Source organism: Amblyraja radiata, chromosome 2 (genome assembly GCF_010909765.2).
Source record: "Amblyraja radiata isolate CabotCenter1 chromosome 2, sAmbRad1.1.pri, whole genome shotgun sequence".
NCBI classification, from domain to species: Eukaryota; Metazoa; Chordata; class Chondrichthyes; order Rajiformes; family Rajidae; genus Amblyraja; species Amblyraja radiata.
This window is the reverse complement of record NC_045957.1, coordinates 25,232,171-25,256,623: the sequence shown is the minus strand read 5'-3', so window position 1 is coordinate 25,256,623 and position 24,453 is coordinate 25,232,171. Positions and strand designations below refer to the sequence as shown.

Here is a 24,453-nt window from a genome sequence, read left to right as displayed (position 1 = left end):
CAAATTTAGGTTCTTCAAGCTAACAGTCTCTTTCCGTGCTAAATTACCACTTACTCCACAACAGACAACAAAAGATGATCTGTTACTGTCAGCAAAAAAGTCTGTTAAATCCACAAAACATATACCTAGCTTTCCACAATAAAATAATCCAATGTTTGATTTGACATCCAGAACCATTCAGTTAGATTTTCCTTTGAAAATCCACAAATAGTTCATAATTCTTTGAGTGTCTTTTTCTGTGGACTTCAAAACTGATTAATGGCAGAATACCAAGAAGTCCCAGAGATGTTTATTGAAACTGAGTGAAAGTGTTGAATTGACTGGTCGTTATTCAATGCTCATAAAACCCAACTAAAGAGAGAACATTTGAGTGATTTTTACTTCATGAAACTTTAAATATTTAATGAAGAACTGTGAGTAATTAATAACATTTAAGTTTATTGTAAGCTCAATAGTTTTAAGTATGTGATTACTATTATGTGGAATGGTTAGGGTTAAGGGTTAGGGTGCATAAACTCTACGAGATGACCTTTTTCTCAATGTTCTCTCCTAAGACTAGAAATGCTTAATTACATTTTCATTGCTATATTTTATCATAAACTAGCTTAGATGTTCCCTCATCATAAGATTAATCGTCAAGTTTATCGTGTTTGTTTTTGTTGGGTTCCTCGAGTGGGTCTTTCTTATTGATATGTAATGTAACAGTTTCTCCATAGTTAAGAGTTCTTGTAGAAACTTCAGTCTTAAAGCTTGGTTGTCCACTGTCCACAGAACATTGTACTTCAGTACAAAAAGATGTTTTTAATTCAAATGGTGTTTTCTTCTCTGTTGTTGAGGAATGAACGACCGATTCAGTACATGATCCACTGACATGTACTGACAAATTTGACGGCCCCATTGAATGCATTTCTGTTACTCGAGATGATGACATGAACATCCCTCCAGACCGCTGATCGCCGAACTGATGCAAATAACTTGGCTTTAAGTTAGGAGCAACTGGTCTCCCGACATTAAGTAAAACTGGTTTGCCTATTGTCGGTTCATTTATTTCGGCCTGTAGAACAGAAATTTCACATGGTTCATTGGAACAAGCAGCTGATGGATAATCTTGGTCAACTATATCTTCACACTTGTAGGTTTCCCCTTGAGCAGGAATGTAGTCTTCAAGGTCTTCTAATGTTAGTAGCTTGCCATTATGAGTCAAAATCTTGGTGTCTCTATTCATTAGGTCATCACTACTCAGTTCAGGGGGTTCATCAATAATAATATCTTCATTTTCCGTGTCAATATCTTCTTCATGCTCTGGTTTGAAATCCTCTAATTTATCATCAGAAATATCTAGTGGAAGATCCACAATTGCCATAGGAGATGCTGCTTTAGTATCAGACATTTGTTCAGGGGATAGCTGTTCATTATCCATGGGTCCAGGTGTCTCAAAACTTAACATTATTGTTTCACCTACGTGTGCAAGAAGTGGCGTTTCTATTTCCAGTATGGTTGATTTGCACTGACCCTCAGTTTCACTTGGCTGAATATCATATTCATTCCCTGCATGAGCAGACGTTTCAGGACCAACATCAGCGAAGTGGTCAAATGTAGGGTCAGGATTGATATCTTCTGATGTGACTTGTTCAAAGTCTGTGATAATCTCAGGTTCACATACAGAGGTCAGAATATCAACACTTGTTAGGTTTTCTTCTGAAAGGGAGGGCTGCATTTGTTCTACCAAGTTATTATTTGAGTTGTTTAAGTTAGGGTCAACTTTAAGAGGTCGTTTGGGCCTTGGACTTGAGGTTCTATAACTCATTTGTCTTTGCTCCGATAAGGTACGGGTAGAAGGGGAGACTGATCTTTTCCTTTCAGGTTTTGCACTTTTTCTAACTCTAAATTCAACTACTTCTTCAACTTCAATCCATTTAGGTCTTTGTTCTACCTTAGTTTCTACAAGAATATGTCTTGAAGTTGCACCTTGTTCATCTGGCTCTGTGATCATAACTTCAGGAACAGATGGCATTTTCATGGGGGCTTCTCTGGGTTCTGTCTGAAACTTGGTAGGAGGTGCCTTGGGTCTAGTTGAGAATAACACTTCTGGTTCCATTTCATGTGGTCTTGATCTTCTTGCAGGGGATATACTTGAAGAACTGCGTCGTTTAACTTTTGGGCTCTTGACTACTGTTGTTATAGTCTCCTCACTAGTCATGAAAAGAGTATATAAATGTTCAAACATCAAAAGGATCCCATTGTCCACATTGTACAAAATGCATCATCAACTCTGAAGCAGGTAAATTTCTGATTAGTTGGTGAGCAAGACAATATGAAGTGTTAATTAGAGGCAACACAGTTAAGATCATGCCTTTGCACTCCTACAATGTTAAAGAATAAACTATTTATAATCAGTGCTTTGTTTTCATATCTACATATTTTTTATTGTAAGTTTTGCCATGCATATTTTAGCTTAAATCACACATATGTTGAAATCAGTGGTTACTATTATTCATTCCAGTAAATTACATTTATGGTTGTAAATGAACCTTGCTGTTTAAAGAAGATACTTTGTTTTAAAAATAATATATACCAGGTGCCACACAAAAAAAGATTTTGAAGTGGTATATCCCCTTAATGTAGCTGTATTCAGTGGCCAGGAGACACAAAATGCTTGTATGACCAGATTCTCAAGCTGTGAACTAACTCGTGTATGACTGGAACATACACTGTATTTCTGGTTTGGCTGTAAATGGTGAAAGTCCACAAATTTAATATCTTTCATTTAAATACAGTTAACACAAAAAACAGGAAGTTAAAGGAAGAATGTTTAAGAATATATAGAGATCACAAAAGACCTCAAGACCCCACTACCTTTTGACAATATGTGATACTTTAACCTGTGTAGTTGACTGTAAAAGTTGTTTGGTTATAATAGGATACTACAGTTAATGCACTCAGAAGACTGAATTCAGAAATGTCTTGTGAATGAATCTATAATCATATGAAGCATGACATTGAATTAGAATGTGAAACTATTTTTTGCAATGAATACAGAAATTGTTTTATTTAGTTTCCAGTCTTCATTTGCTGACATACAGGTTGAATCATTCTATTAATCGCTCTTAAGAACTAAGGATTGGTGCACGCATTATAAATTTGCTAAAAGACATCTGTTTCTTGATTAAATTTGAGACAGTATAATGTTCAATTAACTGATTAGGTTGTTAATATATCATTTAAATTATGGAAGACTATCAATTGCAGATTTTTAATTTAATATATCTTTCCTAATTATGCAGCAGACAAATGATGCGCATGACTAAGGAGTTATGTGTACTAAAAATATCAGTTTTATATTCCAATTATAAATTTGGTGGTCATTAAACATTCAAAATGGTTATCCAAAACAACCTGTCTATAGTTGCATCCAGCTCTGAGCATTTGTCCCAAATGTGATCATAAATGCAATAGAAGTTGCATTTTGAAATCACATGGCAAGAGCTTGAAGGCGAGTACAATCAACAGTACTAAACAAATTCATCTTCTCCAAAACATCAATTTAACAAAAAAAATCCATGATAAACATTGCCTTCATGACACTTCTAGAAATTGTTCAGAAACAAAACTATAATTATGTCAAACGCTAGCATGCACAGGAAAACACTGGATTATATGTATGTTTGGCACAATGTAATCAAGCATTGGATGAGATGGACAAGCTTATACAAAGCATTAATGAAGAAACTAAGCACTTACATGATGATGATTTTCTTGGGAACTTTAGTCTCTTGTTCAGTGACTACAAGAAACAGGATGAAAAGTGTGGAGTCAGAAATGGATAGGTTGAAATGATGAAACCCACTCCTGCAGTCACTGTTGCAACAAAACTGTATCACTACCTCAGTTGTTACTAGAAGTTTCAAGGGCTGGGATTCCACAAATTCACTTTAATTTGCCAATTATTTTAGTGATAATTTTCTAGCTCAATTTCTGTATACTAAACTGGATTAACTAGAAACAAAAGATTATCAAAGGTCAATAGACAATAGGTGCAGGAGTAGGCCATTCGGCCCTTCGAGCCAGCACCGCCATTGAATGTGATCATGGCTGATCATCCACAATCAGTACCCCGTTCCTGCCTTCTCCCCATATCCCTTGACTCCGCTGTCTTTAAGAGCTCTATCTAACTCTCTCTTGAAAGCATCCAGAGAACCAGCCTCCACCGCCCTCTGAGGCAGAGAATTCCAGACTCACAACTCTCTGTGTGAAAAAATATTTCCTCATCTCCGTTCTAAATGGCTTGCCACTTATTCTTAAACTGTGGTCCCTGGTTCTGGACTCCCCCAACATCGGGAACATGTTTCCTGCATCTAGCGTATCCAAACCCTTAATAATCTTATACGTTTCAATAAGATAACCTCTCATCCTTCTAAATTCCAGAGGTTATCCATTCAATAAAACTTTATCAGTTCTAGTAGTACTTACAAATAATAAATAACTATTGTGATTTATATATTTTAATATGATGGAAAGTTACAGCCTGTGTGAAAATAAAAATTGTTTATAATTTTAGTTAAATCCGGAAAGTTATGAAATCCTGTTGGGGATCTTCTATTGTAACTTAATTATGGAAAGAAAAAGCTCTCTGCAAGAGTTATTCAGTTTCTATCCTTTTGGTTCTGCGATTATTTTTGTTGGTGATTCCCAACAGTTTCAATTCATATTTTGTAGGTTTATGCTTCTTGGTATTTTCTCTCTATCCAACCCCGCCAGTATTAATCTTTCAACTGAAAGTCTTCATTAACAGTTTATTGTTTTAATCCTGGCCTCAACCTATCAGGCCTATTTATTTTGTCCTACCCTTCCTTTTCTTCAATTTACAATTGATGTGTTCTCTCTCCCGGCACTGATGAAAGGTTATCTTTTTGAAGTGTAAAATAATTCTCTTACAATAGATTTGTTAGACTGTTTCTGACATTTCTGTTTATATTTTAGGTCCTTAATCACTATATTAAGGTACTCCTAATTTAAACAAAGCTTTGAATTCAAGTTAGGATGGCTAGTGGGGGGGGGGGGGGGGGGGGGGACTTACCCATAATGAACAGGTTGACAAAGTTCTTTACTGACTTGGTAATCAACAATCAAAATTGACTCTAAAAGGAGCTTTCTTTAAATTGGTAGGCTGTCTTTTGAGTCAGGTGATGGGGGGGGGGGGGGGGGCAGGGTCTTCAATGAGCAAGTACAACTGCATGCATCAACAGGAGTCTGATTACATGGTCTTGACACAATTAAAACTAGCCTATATTCATTAATAAAATGCACTATTACCCTTATAATGCATCTACCTACAATCTCCACCAATCAAGAGATGTCTAAAAATATACAGCACTGCAGCATGACACACCAAGCTCTGTTGGAAACTTCACCTGCACCTCTCCAGACTTGCATACAACTTTAAATCAGATAGCAACAATCATCTAAACGCATTGCACAGTATTCATCCTCTGAAGAAGTTGGTACGCGACTAGATGTGGTAGGAGAAAGGGGCAACAGGTGCATCTATATATCCTAACTCTAGGCTTAATTGCCAGCAGGGCTACAACCACTGAAGGTGATGATATTGTCAAACAAAATCTTCCTTCTTACTTGCCACTTTCCTCTTAATACATATGCTCCACTGGTTTACTAACCACAAATATTGAAATATACCTGATGAAAGTGCATAAGATAAGAGGTAGATGGTAAGGTAGATGATCAAAAAAATGTTTCCCCGTGGTAGAGGTCTCAAAAATAGGCCATAGGTTTAAGGCGAGAAGCAGCTGTTTTAAAAGCGATCTAAGATTTACATTTCTTAACACGTAGAGTGATTGATATTTGGAACGTGCTGCCAGAAGAGGTGGTGGAATCAGTTACAAATACTGCACTTTAAAAGGCATTTAGACAGATTTAAATAAGCAAGGCGTAGAAGGATACCATCCTAATATGTGGCCAAATGGGATTTTTGGAGATAGGTAAAAAAGTGGGATGGAGGACCTATTTCTGCTCCTTCTCTATATTTCTCTCCCTGTTATTCAATTTCACATATATGGCTATGTGCTCAGATACTATTACAAATATATTCAGATGTTGCACAAAATTTGGATGATAACATGGAGGGAAGCAAATTGCCATGCACGAGTGGCTGTAGCAAGAACAGAGGGAATTAACAGCAAGTTTACTGGATGTCAAGGCATAGATTTGATGACCTGCTATTCCAATGAGGACTTCAGTGGAAGAGGTTAAAGTGAAAGGATAACGGACGTGAAATAAAACTCCCCATGCATTGGGAATCTGCATTCATTATCAAAGAGTGTGAAGAACTCCAGATTTAGCTTGGCAAGACTTTGTGTATCCTTTTGAGGGTGAAAGTGATGGACATCTGTTTGCATACTCTTGTGAAATCATGACATCCGATGTGTGATATCCACTGAAGTGCAAGCAGCAGTGAAGCTAGACAAAGGTTTTTAGAAGAAAGGCAAACGTTTTACGTGGCACCGATTGGCTGTCCTCTCCAAGGAAGAATGTATTTGCCCTTTCAATAACATTCGTGCCCTTGCCCGCCGGTCAGCAAGCCCTGAACGCATTTATCAAATCCAAGATGGCGTGATCAGCGGGAATAAAGGTCTACTGCTACCTAGTGTCATCCTATATTGGATGTCGGCAGCCTTCCCATAGTCATGGATGTGTGATGTGTTGATACATAGGGTACACAGCAACTACACAATAAGCCATGATCGCAATGAATGGCGGTGCTGGCTCGAAGGGCCGAATGGCCTCCTGCACCTATTTTCTATATGTTTCTAAGCAGTTTGCAAGGACTATTAGTTGACTGCTGTATGGAATATCACATGATTCATTCATAAATTTTGAACATTTATTTGTAGTGTCATTCTAATTTCAACACTATGATTATGTGGATGCTGGGATGGTCAGGTGAGGTGTAGAATGGTTGGTGAATTGAGAATTTGGGTTGTAGTACTGCAACTGCATTCAAATTTATTTATAGATTGTCATAATCCAAGATCTATGGGAGAAAGGACCCATCTAGGTTGTGTCTTCACTTCCTCTTCCATTTGAAGATCTTTGGCAAAAATAGAATGAAATGTAGTCAGTTCTCTGGAGGGCACAGGTGAAGTCCATTCTACATAGCAAACTATGATATCCAGTTGGAAGGAGCTAGTTATACAATTGTTCACTGCTTCATTCACCAATAGCTGCTGGCAAAACAATCCTGAGGTGCTTTGAAGATGCAGCTCCAATAGATGACAGATTTTAGTGAAAATGGCCATATGGAAGTGCAAATGTCTCATGTTTTTGCTTGCTGAGGTACAGATGGCGAACTGTTCTCTGATGCAGTACACTCTAATTGGAATGCCTTCCTGTTGACAGCTCTCCCTCCCCTCTCTCTTCTTCTATCAGCTGTACATGCCCTCTGCTCATTCTTCTAATCATAATGTGTTCTGAGCTGCTAACGCATTCATACCTGCGAGCTATTTGTTTGTGGAGAGGCCTTAAAAGCCCGGCTGCGGAAACCGCGGGGATACCCGGCTCGGGGGAAGCCCAGCTGCGGGGACCGCGGAACCCGGCTTCGGGGACCGTGGAAAGACCTTGGGAACCCGGCTCGGGGGAACCTCAGCTACGCGGACCGTGGGAAGACCGCGGGGAACCCGGCTCGGTGGAATCTTGGCTACGGGGACCGTGGGAAGACACGGCTACGGACCGCGGAAGTGCGGGTAGCCGGCGGCGACTTCAGACTCCGGCAGCCCGCAGAGGGGAACAGCCAAACGGAGTCTGAAAGGCCTAGATTGGGAAGTCAGGCCAGGAGGGTTCCCTTCGACATGGGTACTTCTTCGGACGTTTTTTACCCAGATGGAGCTTGGATAACGTCCGCAGGGCGTTCATCCCGCTAAGGTAATGCTCCATCCTCATATGGTACATGGAGGAGCCATATCAGTGCAGGTCTCCTCGAGGGCCTGCGGCAGCACCCCTTTCAGGGTTACAAATCTCCCTCTCTGTGAAGGTGAGTGCGAGGGGTCAGTTGGTAACTGACTCCAAACTCGGAAGTATGTCCGGGGAACATACTGGAGTACATGCGTGAGGTTCCAGAAATTTATGTCATGGCAACAAGGGTTGCGATATCCTCGCAAACGAAGGAGCTCCTGCTGGAAGAGTTGGCTTCCAGCCATTGGCAGAAAACCCGGAGGGGCCAGAGTTCCCCTCGCGGAGCAGCAGCTACCTCACGTCACATCATTACAGGAACAGGTGCCGGCTGTGAGATACCATGCACCTGAAAATTGTTCCTGAAAGTGCCGGCAGTGAACAGCGCTATCTGGGGTGATATTGGAGGCGGCATGAAAACCCAGGAAATGAAACTCCAACTAATTTAAAAGATTACTGGCCTGGTCTTGATGTGCAAGGCACACTTCAAAATGAACATAGAACGCCATCAGACCTGCCTTAAATTCCAATTTGCAGGCTCATGTGAGGCCAGCAATATCCAGCGCCGAATTTTCTCTTCACGGAAAACCTGTCCAAACAGGTAAGACCAGGATGAGAAAACAAAAGCTGTCAAGGTGTCGACGACAACACACCCCACGCCTCCATCGGCAGGATGCGGTTCACTGAAGCTGGTGGCAGCTTGAAAGCTGGGCACAGGTCTTTTAGGCCATGGCCCAAAACCGGTCCTCAGGAAAAATATGGGATTCACGTACCCCAGCAGTCCTACTCTCCAAATCAAGGACGGAAATAGAACCCGCGTCAGGGGCCTTTGGGCTTACCATAAAACCACCGATAACCATGAAGGTAGGTGGGTCTGGTTCTTTCCGAAACATGGGGTATGTGGACCATTTACAAGTTGGTAATATTTACACTTGTTTTTTGTACAGATGACAATGATAACATAAGATTCAACTTTGTTTATAAATTAAAATTATAACATGAGATTAGTTTATACTGCACAGTATACAAGCGAGACAGGCGCGGAAATTGGCCAGATTTCTCGGAAATATGGCTGGAGTTGCCTTTCAAGGCAGACTCGCAATTGTGGCAGATGTGGCCTGTTCATTGTCAACAGGTTCAACCCGCATGTGCAGTATAGACATTTCTGAATTGGAAACTTTGTGACTGTTTAACTTCCATGGGATCAGTTTCCATTCACAGGGCACCGGAGATATTTGAAATTTAGCTGGATGGGGCAATGATACAATTAAAAGCGTTGCAAAATGGGCTAACTCCAGCTCCCGGTTATTTACCAAATTACTAAAACTAGTGCTTCGGCTGCTCAGAGCTAAAAAACAATTGTTATGGCCTATCTGGATGATATTCTAAACACTGTATTTTGCTAAATTAGCTGTATCAACCACAAAACTAGATTTGAGAAATTGGGTTTCTCATTCATCCAGTTAAATTTAAGTTGATACCAACTGAAATTATTGATTATTGGGATTTACCTTTAACTCTATTAATTTGTCTGGGCTCGCCCTGAGGCAAGAGATTGGAATTAATTGAAGCCTGTAACAACCTTGTTGTTATCAAGCAGCCTTCTATTCATCAAGTGTAATTGGCAATATATTGGCTTTCAGCTGTGCTATTTGGGCCTTTGCATTATCAGAACTATACAGCGTGCGAAGGAGTAAGCTCTCAAGTACCATGTAGGTCATTGTTACCAGACCTATGCTATTCCCAGCTGAAATCATCAAAGTCACCATGGTGGTCGAACAGTATTCAGCATTGCTCCACTAACTTTTCATCAGTAAATCTTCAGTTAATTACAAACTGATGCTCTTGCTCCAAGCTGGAAAATTACCAATACCATCTCTAGTTACGGAGGCGGATGGGATTTGCATGAGTTACCAATTCTTCAGTTATATGGTATCAACTACCTATAGACACTAGGTGCATTCTGTGGATTAAAGGTTTTGTGCGAATATGGATAATCTGCATGCTCAAGTCCAAGTTGATTCACTTTGGTGGTGGTACATGTTAATCACATGGATGCAATCAAGTCAAAGTATCCGGTGATAGTTTACCTAATCTCATTTGGCACTGGTGTATCATCATGTAAAATCAATGACAACACAGAATGGATGTTGAATCACAAAGTATTTAATGACATTGTGACTCGATGGAACACTAAAAGATCGAGATGTTTGCATCCAGACTCAATCACCAGTTGCAAAAAATATGTGGCATATCAGTGGCGATGGATGCATTCTCGCTACACTGGGGAGGAATGTTCTTTTATGTCTTCCTCCATTTTGCCTCATCAGACGGGTCTTGCAAAAAATTCAGCAAGTTCCTGCTTCAGGCATTTTCGTAGTGCCTGACTGGCCTAAACAGCCATGGTTCCCGCTGAAGTTGGGAATGATAATAGAACCTTATATGGTTATTTCTAGACACATAAATTTGCTGGTTTAGCCGTGACTCGGGAAACCATCCTCTGTATGATAAAATCAATTCATTGACTTGCAGACTCTGAGAAGACCGTTCCTGCGTCTCAGGTTGTTAAACCAAACCATGGATGTTCCCCCTGCAGATTGCAGGGATAGCACCAAATAAGCAGTACTTTTCCTCATAAGGAGATGGGAAGTATTTTGTTTTACGCTAATATTACATATAATTCGGCACGGATGACTGACGTCTTGAAGTTCAGTTTATATGGGGTTTTGACAATCATTAAGTTAAAGTGCCATTTACTGTGCCTAACGTGCCTTCCCATCATATTGGCTGCGGGGAGCAGAATCCACTCTGTCGGGTCTCACCCTCTGATATCTAGATTATGAAGGGTATCTTCAACTCGAAACCTCCCAGGCCCAGGTACGCAGAGATATGGGATGTTAACATTGTGCTACGCCGCTTCGCCGGTGGGCTCCAGCTACATCCCTGTCCTTGGTCAAACTCACTTACAAAGTGGTTATGCTCATGGCGCTAAGTTCAGCGCAACGGGTCCAGTGCATAAGCTGTGACTGGACAGGATGATTATATCTGCAGGAAAAATAACATTTTATGTTTATGACTTAGTCAAGCAGAGTAGACCAGGGGCATCAGGTCTCAAACTAGATTTGTTGGCATATCCCATGGACCTTCGGTTGTGTGTGGTCACACATCTACACCAGTATGTTAAGGTCACTAAGAGCCTTAGAGACTCTGAACTAGCAATATAGCCTCATAAGAAGGTATCAGTACAGACCATGTCCAGGTGGTTAAAACGGGTTCTGGCTTATACAGGAGTGAACACTGACATTTTCAAGTCTCACTCCACCAGGGCTGCAACAACATCAGCAGCAGGGTTATGGACGTTTCGCGGGACCACATCCTAGCGGCTGCAGGATGGTCAAACGAACGATCTTTCCAAACATTTTAGAACTAACCCATTGCCAGACCGGGAATATTTGCCAACTCTATTTTAGGTTCTGTTTTATAGTTTCCTCCCGGTTGAGGGGGGTTACTATTATCATTATTTGTTCATTAAAAGCATCAACATGTCTATATCTATGTCATGTCTGATGTTAATGTTCACTCATCATTGGTCAACTGATGCGCCATAAGTGTGTGACGCATGGACTCGTTTCCACGGCATGAAATCACAGAGCTTTGAAATCTTCACGTAGTCACTCACATGACTCCGAAGTAAAATAGTAAGATTAAACGAGAACTTACCAGTTTGAAGTTTCATCTTTATTTTATGAGGAGTTACATTGAGGGATTACGTGCCCTCCACTCCCAACCCTCTATCATAAAGGTCAGCTGGCATTCTAGTTTTCTCTAATCTTACTATGTTTAGTTCAACAACTGTTATCTGTGATTTCACACCACTGCTTTGAAGATTGACGCGCATGCGGGCTGGCGGGTTCTTCACGTAATCCCTCAACGTAACTCATCATAAAATAAAGATCAAACTTCAAACTGGTAAGCTCGTTTAATCTTACTATTAGAGCATCTAATGCCACAGTTAAAAAGTGCTTATAATTTATGTTTGGGCATAAAATATCGTGCATGAGCTCACCTCACATAGTTGTTCCCATACTACAACTTTCTACAAATAGAAGTATGACTTAATTCTGAATGTCAAGACGATGAGAAATATCACTTTAAAAAGCTCTGATGTTTCATATTATTCAGCAATTTGAAATAAACAGGATAGGGGTCTCTGTACTTATTACAACTACAATTGTCTTGATCTTTTCCCATCAGCCAGTAAGCCTTTTTGAGGTGTGTCCTATTTCCCATGCCACGTTATCTTACTTACTCTTATTTCCAGTTATAGTTTCAAATAATTGTTTATGTTTCTGCTCTTTCTCATGAAATGTTCAAGCTAATTACATTCTACAAAATATATAACTACAGATACTTCCTCCAATTGTTGCTATACAGGTCCTACGTTTGCCAGCATTTTATGGCACATCCTACTGAACTGATATCCATTTATTAGTATTATCCTGCAGTATTTAGAGATAATCTGTGTTGCTTATTGTTCTTGAAACAAACAGAATTTTATTTTACAAGTTTTGGTTCTATTTCCACCCTATTCACACCTTCATAGCCCAATTTTGACTCTTCCTTCCCTTCTATTTCTTGACTTTTCTATCTCTGTTTCTATGCTGTCCATTACATGCTCATCATCTTTAACAGCAACTTTCACGCCACCTATTTCACTTCGTGGAAGGGCATTGTCCATTTCTTTCCTTGACTTCTCCCCATCTGTTCTAACTTGTTCATACGAGTCTTCCATACCATTTCTTATATATTGGCCTTTTTACTTAAGTTGAGGATTCTCCTTCACAACGGATGACAGGTCCACGATCACAACTATTCCATTCTCCATACTTCTCTCACCATTTTGATGAAAGGAAATTGACCTGGAACATTAACTCTGTTTCTCTTTTCATAGATGGATTTGCCATCGGAGCCTGCGATCACTTGCCTGGGATCGACGCTCCAACCGTAGCCTGTGGATTTCACCATCGAGGAGCTTGCAGTCTCGGGTAGACGGATGTCGGGAAGCTCCAGAGTCGCAGGAGGTTCGACCAGCCCCGACCCGGGGTCTGATCCCCCGGCGCGGGGGAAGCTGAGATCCCCCCGAAGCGGGAGCTTGACCGCCCCGATGCGGAGGGCCAGACCGTCGACTACGGGAGCCAAGGTCGTCCCGTCAAAGGAAGGCTCGAGGCTCCCGGCAAAGATTGAGCTTTTTTTTGCCTTCCATCACAATGAGGAATGTGAAGCAGTCGCTGTGGTGGATGTTTATGTTAAAATGTATTTTGTGTGTTTTGTTGCTTTTTATTGGTATGATTGTATGGCAAATCAAATTCCTTGTATGTTGCAAAACATATTTAGCTAATAAAGTATGATTATGATTATATCACCGAATATTTTGAGTACTTTTTACATTTCCAGTATCTGAATGGAATTCAGAAAGTTTGTTCTTCCACATTTCTCCCCACACCCCCGCAATCAGTCTGAAGAAGGGTTGCAACCCCGAAATGTTATCCAGATATGCTGCCTGACTTGCTGAATTACTCCAATCATTTGTGTCTTTTTAAAACAATTTTTAGCTTTGTTTCAGCACTAATTGTACTTTTTTTAACTTGGTTCTCCTCCTCCTGAGTCAAGTCATAACTTCAAGCCATTTTAAGGACAAGCACATAAACTCGGCTGATGCTTCAGTGCCAAATGAAAGCCATGCTGGACTTCAAGTGGTTGTAAAATACCTGCTGCCATTATGTACTGAAGAGCAGAGAAATTGTCTTGATATTGCGGCTAATTTTATATCCTTTACCCGTCACAGTCAAAGAGATTAACCAATTTTTTTTATCTCTCTGCTGTCTGTGGGATCATTTTGTATACAAATAGTTTTGTATGATTTGTTTTTAGTTTTCTTTATCTAACAATCTGTAATTATTTTAATGAATCAACATTGATTTGTTAAATATTTTTAGTCAGATGATGTGCAATCTGCAACAAAATAAGCATTACAAGTTATCAATTCTGACCTCAGAAGACTATCAGAAGTCAGAATACACAGATGCAAAGTTGCCTATACCCATTCCTGAAATTTGTTATTTTATCATTTATCAAGGTCTTTTTTTCAACTGAACATTGTGTTTGTAGCATTTAATCACAATGAAAAATAATCTACATAAGATTGTTCAATTAATAAAACTGGAAGCAAGTATTTCTGGAATGGCATAGGGCTTAAATGCAGCTGAGACAGTTAAAGTGGCATAACTGAATAAAAAGCAGACATGAACCAAACAAAACCATGTCAGAAAATGGAATCCAATCATAGAGTATGACCATTTAATATTAAAAATACTTACTGATTTATTTTAGTTACATACTAATTCTGAAATAGGGCAATTAAATGGTCTTGTTAAAATACAGTGCCAATTTTTGTTTGTTTGCTGACTTATGTGGTGTGACATGGTTTTCATCACAAACAATTACATGTTAATTCATAATTCACACATTCTGAACAAAGTGGGACAATGGTGCCCTTTACTTCAGTTTAAACTTAACTCTGTTAATGCATTTCAATTTATTAACACAAATAAAATATCCGCTTTATAAAGTATCAGCTTCCCAAATTTACCAATTCTAAATAAATTACAGGGAAAAGAACAGAGGAAACAAAAAATGAAATATACAGATTTTAAATGAACAATTCTCATGGTAAATTTGACGTAAAGCAAGAGGTCCAATGTAAGGTAAACTTTCTGTTATCATTGCTACTTGCCAAAATGCAATTTAAATGGCTGTGCTGTTAGGTGTTTCTTCTCTTCACACCTTATTCTTTCTTAACAAGATGACTGATGATCAGAGAGAACATTTATTGATTATCAGGTACCATAATGCAGTGTTCAGAGCTCTCTTCTCACTGGTGCAACACACCACTTCATCAGTAGCTGTCTTACCTGGCAGTTATCTCAGCCTGGCACTATGCTGGGAAGGCTGGGAGACCACATTGCTCCAGGACTACTGTTTTTACAGAAATTACTCCGTTCAAATTTCCTGAAATACTCCAATAGGAGTGTTGAATTGTGAATGATGTCAGCCAGCGTGCCACTGATGTGGAAATTGCCTTGGAGTAAGAGTGACTCAAGTCTGGAAGTACCTTATCAAATTTAGAGTGATGTCAAATACCTAGAAGTAGTTGCCACTGTGTTTCATAGAATAAAATATTGATTTCAACTGCATAATGCTGTAAAGAAACAGTGTTATGCAATTGATTTTTTGTGTGTTTTTTTTGTAAATGCTGACAAACTTGCTGTCCTTTTTCACTGATTTGATTTCTATTTTCACTTACCTGGGAAAATACCTCAATGTTTCTGCGTCAATGTATTTTCTATATTCAGGGTAGCAATATTATTTTCAAAATTATGTACTCAGGAGAAACTGTTAAAAATAAATTTCCAGTATTTGTTTCCTTTCCTACAAGAACCAATTTCCTACTAATTAAACAAATAATTATACCCAAATTACCAGGCTATCTGAATAACAAACAAAAGTATGAGAGATCGGAATGCGAATATACAGTAGTATCAACAGACTGACTTCACTTTCTAGGCAATCCTATTTCTTTACTAAGCATAGAAAACAAATACTAGAAAAATAGTCAACTGCAAAAATAACCAGCAAATTGAATAATCACTTGTAAGTAACCAAAGCAATGTAGATGAATACTTTTCTGAAAGTCAAGGCAGAATATAAAGAACATATTTCACAATCATACAAATGGATATTGTAGCAACATTACCCCATGACTTAGGGCAAACAATAATACACCCACAGGAAGCAATACTAATTGTTAAAAGACATCGCTGGCAACGTTTCCTCAATTTTGGCAAGGAGATTAACCGATGACCAATCACAAAGCAACAAGTTCTCTATTTTTATCTAGCTCAAAATCTGTTTTTAAAGTAACAACACTAAATAGCAAAAATACATTTACTTTTCTCTTTTTTCTATCTATCCACATGTATTTTCTTTGCTTTAAGTCCTTAGTATGATTTATAGACATAGTCATACAGCACTGAACCATGGCCAAACTAATCCACTCTGATCAAGATGCTCTATCTAAAAGTCAGATTTGCCCACGTTTGGCCCATATACCTCTAAACCTTTGCTATCCATGTACCTGTCAAAGTGTATTTTAAATGCTGTTATAGTATCTGCCTCAACTATCTGGGACGACAGATGGCACAATGGGCTAAGTGTTCGGCTGGCAACCGGAAGGTAGCCGGTTCGAATCCCGCTTGGAGTGCCGACTAGGAAAAGGGGAGATGCAGCGAGACCTGGGTGTCATGGTACACCAGTCATTGAAAGTGGGCATGCAGGTGCAGCAGGCAGTGAAGAAAGCGAATGGTATGTTAGCTTTCATAGCAAAAGGATTTGAGTATAGGAGCAGGGAGGTTCTACTGCAGTTGTACAGGGTCTTGGTGAGACCACACCTGGAGTATTGCGTACAGTTTTGGTCTCCAAATCTGAGGAAGGACATTATTGCCATAGAGGGAGTGCAGAGAAGGTTCACCAGACTGATTCCTGGGATGTCAGGACTGTCTTATGAAGAAAGACTGGATAGACATGATTTATACGCTCTAGAATTTAGGAGATTGAGAGGGGATCTTATAGAAACTTACAAAATTCTTAAGGGGTTGGACAGGCTAGATGCAGGAAGATTGCTCCCGATGTTGGGGAAGTCCAGGACAAGGGGTCACAGCTTAAAGATAAGGGGGAAATCCTTTAAAACCGAGATGAGAAGAACTTTTTTCACACAGAGAGTGGTGAATCTCTGGAACTCTCTGCCACAGAGGGTAGTCGAGGCCAGTTCATTGGCTATATTTAAGAGGGAGTTAGATGTGGCCCTTGTGGCTAAGGGGATCAGAGGGTATGGAGAGAAGGCAGGTACAGGATACTGAGTTGGATGATCAGCCATGATCATATTGAATGGCGGTGCAGGCTCGAAGGGCCGAATGGCCTACTCCTGCACCTAATTTCTATGTTTCTATACTGTCGTTGTGTCCTTGGGCAAGACACTTCACACACCTTTGCCTGTGTGTGAATGTGTGTGAATGTGTGTGAGTGATTGGTGGTGGTCGGAGGGGCCGTAGGCGCAGATTGGCAGCCACGCTTCCGTCAGTCTGCCCCACGGCAGCTGTGGCTACAGAAGTAGCTTACCACCACCGAGTGTGACTGAGGAGTGAATGAATAATGCGATGTAAAGCGCCTTGAGTATTAGAAAGGCGCTATATAAATCCCATCCATTATTATTATTATTACCTCTTCTAGCAGCTCGTTCCAAACACCTGCCACTCTCTGAATGAAAAAGTTGCCCCTCAGGATCGTATTAAAGTTTGCCTCTCTCACCTTAAACATGTGAGCTCTTCTTTTTGATTCCCCCAGCCTGGGTAAAACGTTTTGTACATTCATCCTATCTATTCCCCTCATCATTTTATACATCTCTACAAGATCAACCCTCAGCCTCCTGTGCTCCTGCCCATTCTCTCCCTTTAGCTCAGCCCCTCAAGTCCTGACAACATTCTCGTAAATCTTCTCTGCACTCTTTCCTGCTCACGATATCTTTCTTATAGCAAAGTGACCAAAAATAAACACAGTGCTCCAAATACGGTCTCACCAATGACTTGTAATGTAACGTCCCAACTTCTACAATCAATGCCCTGATTGAGGAAGGCCAATGTACAGAAAGTCTTCTTGACCACCCTAAATACCTGTGAGGCCACTTTCAGGGAACTATGTACCTGTACTCCTAGATCCCTCTGCTCTACAACACTTCCCATGGTCATACCATTGACTGTGAACGTCCTGCCCTGGTTTGACTTCCCAAAATGCAATTCCTCGCACTTATCTGCATTAAACTCCATTAGCTATTCCTCACTCCGCTTGCCCAGCTGATTAAGAACCTACTATAATTTTTGATAACTATCTTCACTATCTATTATAACAACCAACATTTAGTGTCACCTGCAAACTTACTAATCATAATCAGTCTGAAGAAGGATCTCGACCCGAAACGTCGCCCCTTCCTTCTCTCCAGAGATGCTGCCAGTCCCGCTGAGTTACTCCAGTATTTTGTCTACCTTCGATTTAAGCCAGCATCTGTAGTTCTTAAAACTTACTTAAAATCAAGAATCTATCAATCTCCGCTTTAAAAATATTCAATGAGTTGGCCCCCACAGCCATGCTCTGTGGTAATGAATTCCATAGATTCATTACCATTCTAAAGATATGTCCTTTTATTCTGAGGATATGCCTTCTGGTCCACTACTGGAAACATATTCTCCACGTCCACTCTATTGTGGGGTTTCGTTATTCGGTTGATTTCAATTAGATCTTCCCTCATCCTTCTAAACTCTGGCGAGTACAGGCCCAGAGCCATCAAACACTCCTCATATGCCCCAGCAAATCATCAGCCAGCAATTTTTGGTATTGTTGATTATATTTAACAATGACTGATTGGGGAAAATGAAGTGGGCTGTGGAAGCTCATTTGCTGATTGCATTTAACACAGATTTACAGATATTGAAGGAATTTAGTAGGAAAATGTTAAGGCATAGATGCGTTAACAGCGGAAAGGACTACCTCAGCTTGTTTATCTTGCATTCTTATGAATTAAATTGACTTGAGTGCCCTCCAATTATGATCACTGATAGGAAAGTAAATTATGAGTCAGGAGTCATAGAGTAACACAGCACAGATACAGCCCCTTTCGGCCAACCCGTCCATGCAATTCAAGATTCACATTTAAGTTTGTTTCATTTTCTTGTATTTGGCTCATATCCCTCTAAATCTTTCCGCTCCACGTACCTGTCCAAATGTCTTTTAACTATACTGAAGCCTGCTTCTGGCAGGGAAGATTTCAGCTACTTTGCAACAGTTTCCATATTGATTTATATCCATCCTTCAAAGCATTTAATTTTAGTTTTATTACCTCTAAAACGTTCTGGGTGGGGTGGCTGTTGTCTCACCACTTGCAAATTTGTTCATCCATTTGATCTTATATTTCCTCTCTAAACCTCTCCACTTTCATTTACCTTTAAGACCCTCCTTAAAATATGTCTCAGACACAGCTTCTATTTTCTATTTAAACATGTCAATTATTTCCCGATTATGCATTTGTACAACATGTTGAGGTATTTTTCTGTGCATATACACACTATAAATACTCTTATTTACAATTACTCAGATAATAAAGCAGTCAATTATCACAAATAGCAATAGCTCAACTGAATACATACTTTGATGAGTGAATATCAAATAACATTTGACAACACATACAATGCTGCATTTTCACAAAAAAAACTTACAAAGTCACTCATTCTCTTCCTGACTAACAGAGCACACTCAGGGACTGGGTTTTCCGACTAAGACCTGACTTGCCAAAATCTTTCAACCACTCATAAAGCATATATCAGGAATATGTTGGTTTACTCGTCATTAGTCTTAATGAGTAAAACTAGAACAACATCTAAAAAGCTTATCACAATCCAGGACAAAGCAATCCCTTTGACCAGCAACCTATCAGCAATTTAAGTATTCTATGTCTGCATCACCAGTATGCTATGGGGGCAAAAAAAATCTTCATGATGAACAACATTTACAGAATGTGCTGCTAAGGTTTATTCGACTGAACTATGAAAACTTTCCACCTTTATGCCTATACATGTTCAATGTTCTTGCTTCTTAAGGGACAAGGTGGAGGAAAGCAAAGAATAATGAGGAAAGTGAAGAGACAAGAGAGAGTGGAGAGAGGGACCACAGGACGAGAGGAGGATATGTTGATGAAAAAAGGGGAATGATAGTTCATGCAGTGTTGTGGAGGAGGACAGGAAGAAGAAGGAAAGCTTCAAAAGGAATTGACATGAGAAGGTGTTTCCGTCAGTGGGAGGTAGCGGGAACATAATGGTTTAAAAGAGTGGCAGAATTATTTTCTTGGAGCTTCTTCCTCAAAGTGGTCATAAGCCTCATTTCTGTGTCCTCCGTCCTACAGGTACGAGGTGGTTCAGTTCCTGACATGCGTCGTAATTCTACCCTGACTGCAAACTGGTTGCCTCCTCTTAATTTATGTCTCTTTTAAATAAGATTGGTGGAACAATATATTATGTGCTGATAATTTATATGACAAGATACTGCTTTACCAATATTGAATTTCATCCATGTTATTTAGTTTTAAAAGTCTATGCTCAACAATCCAACCACAACTGATTGACCTCACTTCTCGACAAATACAACAGCTTCTGAACAAATATATATTTTGAATTCATCAGCTCCCAGAACTGTGTCTGCATAGCAAAATTAGGTAACTTACCTTCAATCATGACAATTTGATTATCTTTCTTTTCTGGTATTACAACAGGAACCTGAAGATACAACTCTGCAACATCTTTGGCTGTGCCCAGTTTGTTTGTAATCTATTATTAAAAGAAGCAACAATTCAGATTTACAAACCTAAAGGTAGATTACGACTGTTCCTCTGGCGCACAAGTTAAATTTTCTTGGGGTACCTTCTTTTCTATGAAAGAACATTATTTGAAGAAATGTGTCTGAGTGTTTGACTACAAAATTTTAGTGGATTTGTTTTATCTTTATTGAGCAACACATCGTGGATTTGGTGGAGCATAAATCACTTTAATGGCCCAAAGTTTTATAGGTCAAGAAGCTTCTGGTGGCAGCAGATTGATTTCAAGCGATTCAGAATTTGGGATGGAATCCAGATCTTTCAGATTTCCATCTCTCAATAGCCTCAGTAGAACTTCTGTTACTTTTAGAAACAGGCCCATACATGCTCACACATAAGAGTACACAAATGCCTCAGTGTGCCAAATATAAGGAAAATATTTTATCTTTTAGAGTATGGAATTGGGATGTCATGTTGCAGCTGTACAAAATATCAATCAGACTGCATTTGAAGTATCATGTACAATTCAGGTTACCACAATACAGGAAGGATGTGATGGCAGTAGGAAAGGTGCAGAGAAGATTCACCAGGATGTTCCCTGGTATGGAGGGCTTTAAGGAGACTGGGTTTATTCTCACTGGAATGTGGGAGACTGAGAGATAACCTTAAAGAGGTTTATCAAATTATGAGGGGCATAGGGTGTACAGTCAGAGTATTTCTTCCGGGGTGAGGGGAATATGAAACTAGTAGGCATACATTTAAGATGAGAAGTGGAAATTTAAAAGAGATCTGAGGGGCATGTTTTCAGTTCAAGCTTTTGTACTGTATGTTTTGGTGCTCTTTCTTGTGATTTAATCACAATATTAAAAAAAAAGTTTTATTAAATACAAGTTGTGCAACAATAATGACTGAAATGACAAGTTCATATTTCAAGATTAAAATAAGCAAGACCTATTAAGGTCCTATATGCAGGAGAAGCTGAATACTACCATTGAAGCACTAAATGGGGTGGAAGATTGCAACCTTCACATGGTCTGCCCTGTTTTGACGAATGCAATCAACCCGGCGTGCACAATCAAATAAGTTCAAATAGAACAAGTTGTCCGACAACTTTAGACTGTGCACGCCATACGCAAGAAGAAGAAGAAGAAGAAGAAGAAGCATTAAATAATAGAAACATAGAAATTAGGTGCAGGAGTAGGCCATTCGGCCCTTCGATGTTCAATATCAACTTATAAATAAAGATAACTGATGTGTGTTGTCTTGGTTAGAACTGACAATGTATTTGTTTAGATTCACTGCCTCTATTGTATAACAAGGATTTAGTAACAGTTTAATTTACAACCTTTACTAAAATGAATATTCAAACAAAATAAATCACCAGAAAATGAAACTATTTTTCGCACTAAAAAGAGATATTTGCATAAATGCTTGCATGTCTCTATTGCCAATGTTGTTCGGCTTTATTATTAAAACACCTCGAGACAGAAGTACCTTCAGATGTAATATTCAACCATTCGACCTCAGTGAGCTCAAAATGCTGTCTTAGGTTTACCCATACATTGCTGAAACATTAAACTTGATTTAGAAGAATCCTTTACGTATAGAATGGTAAAATTGTTCAGGATATAATTATTTGATCAATTTGTCTATGTCATAGAAATATGTTTTTTCTAATGAATACTAACATTGTTGAATAGTCTTAAAACTTTATAATAAGCTTTTTTGACATACTCACTTCACATTCATAGACTCCAAGGTCATTTTTTTCTGTGTTTTTGATGGCTAGCATCGCAACTCCAAACTGTGAGTCAAAGAAAGTCTGGTACTTCGCTTTATTTGTTAGTGGTGAGCCACCAGTACTCCATCTTCAAAAAGAACAGAACTAATTGAAAATCACAGCTGCCGGAAGGAGAAAACTTCAAAAATATTAATTTTAATGTTTCAAAATTGTATTTAATGAAAAATAAGTCATTTGAAATTGAAAGAACAGTAAATCTCTTAAATTTGCAGGCAGGTCAATAATTAACCAGAATTCGATCAGTCTGTATTCCATTCCATTCAGAAAGCGTCAACAAACTTCAAATTAAATTAAACCTGTGTCTGCACATTGAGAGACTACCCTATATTCCTGTCAGCTATGGCTCTGAAAGATTCCACAGGTCCTTGTATGCGCAGAACAGCTATGTATCTTTTGTGGACTACACCAGTAATTGATCTGGGAGATTTATTACATTGCAGTTTAGAAGTTTCTCTGTCAGAGACAGCAACCTCTTAACCTATATTCAGGACCTGATTTATGTATCTAATCTTCTTCAAGGCAGTGGCAGAGTATTGTGTTGAAATAACTGTGACTCCTGGAGGATGGGGGTATTTTATCGTGTCAGTCTGATCGCATACTCAAAAGGTGTCATACCTGGAAGATATGATGAATGATAAATTATCTACGGTATCCAAATGCCTGAAACCAACAACTGATTTAATTGATTTAATATAATAATGGAGGCATGGAAACACTGAATAGCAAAGAGAGCGGGAGAAATTATTGCTAGAAGAGAGAGCAAAATGACAGAGAAAAATAGCTTATTGTTAATAGGACCAGCAATCAGAAGCAATAGTAACCTGGAGAGGAATACCCAAGGAAAGGGATGATTTGTGTGTGTGTGTGCGCATGTGGGGAGGGGCAGGGTAAGATTGCATGGAAGGACGCTTGTCAGGCAGAAAAAGGCTATTAACAGCCGTTGAGATTGCAGTGAAGATGCTATTTACTATTTTTAATTTAAATAAAGGGGTACCAAAGACACATGAGACAACTCTTGGAGATCATAACAGACATGATCAAAAAGGCAAATTTCATGATTTTATTAGGTGTCTTCCGAGTAAGAAAGCTCAGGGAAGAGGGATAGTGCCAAAGGAAAATATTATGAAGCTACTTTCCAAACACAGCGTCATTTAAAGAAAGAGTTTTAAATCAAGCAAAGAAAAAAATGACAGGCTTTTAAAAAGTAAACTTTACCTTATCTGAGGAGCCGGTGCAGCTTCAATAGTGCATGCAAACTGTGTATCTTCATTCTCTACAAACGGAATGTTTCTAAGATGGCTTACAAACCTTGGAGGCACTGGAAATTAAGGTAATAATTTCAACTGATACTGTGAAAGCTCTTAAAAATGGGTTTATTAGAATTTATATTATTAAGCAAGCAAACAAACTTAATGAGTTTAACTTAAATTTTAAAAATTGCTTTTAAAAAAACCCTAAGCTATTGAAAAATTAGGACCCAGAAACTGGTTTGTGTCGAAAAACAATTCTTGAATTAAATGGGTATGCTCAAGGTATACTTGATGTTAGGCTGTGTAGCTTAACCATGTGAGACTGACAAGCTGAGGTTAACATTTGGATGTTCTAACATCACTGATTAATACCAGTCACCCTCTCAACATCAATAAATATTAGTAACCATCCTCAAGTTTGTTCTGGAAGAGACAGGAGAGGTTGATGGATACTTCATTGCAAATGTCTTGGATCCAGATGTGGCCTATACCTTTTCCCAACCACTCATTCATCTAAGTGGTGAAAGTGGAAAGATAGGAACCTGAGGAGCAACATTTTCACACGTTTGGATATATGGAACGAGCTGCCAGAGGGGGTAGTTGAGGCAGGTACTATAACAACATTTAAAAGACATTTAGACAGGTACATGGACAGGAAAGGTTTAGAGGGATATGAGGCAATCATGGGCAGGTGGGACTAATGTAGATGGGGCATCTTGGTCAGCATGGGCGTTGGGCCAAAGGGCCTGTTTTCATGCTGTATGGCTCTATAGCTCTAATTTTACTTTTGAAAAGAGTTCTTTCTCAGGGAAGTATTTAGTGATTTGATTTAAGATTGTGTTTGAGTTACATACAGATACAGATTTTTCAGAACCTATCTATCTTACTGTCAATTGTAACAATAACAGACATTGTTCAAAAACTCAGTTTGTAAGACAGGATGTGGAAAGAGAAATAAAGTTAAAGTT

General features: G+C 39.2%; 1 protein-coding gene across 4 annotated transcripts in view; it reads right to left on the bottom strand.

Moving 5' to 3' along the window:
- Positions 1-24,453, bottom strand: part of obscn (obscurin, cytoskeletal calmodulin and titin-interacting RhoGEF) — a 435,173-nt gene that overhangs the window by 84,066 nt on the left and 326,654 nt on the right. For all 4 annotated transcript variants that reach the window (XM_033043588.1, XM_033043597.1, XM_033043606.1 and 1 more), the window contains 3 exons: positions 23,451-23,553; positions 22,173-22,302; positions 20,345-20,447 (listed from right to left, as the gene is read on the bottom strand). In XM_033043588.1, the coding sequence (XP_032899479.1) occupies positions 20,345-20,447; positions 22,173-22,302; positions 23,451-23,553 (336 nt within the window). The remainder of the gene's footprint in view (positions 1-20,344; positions 20,448-22,172; positions 22,303-23,450; positions 23,554-24,453) is intronic.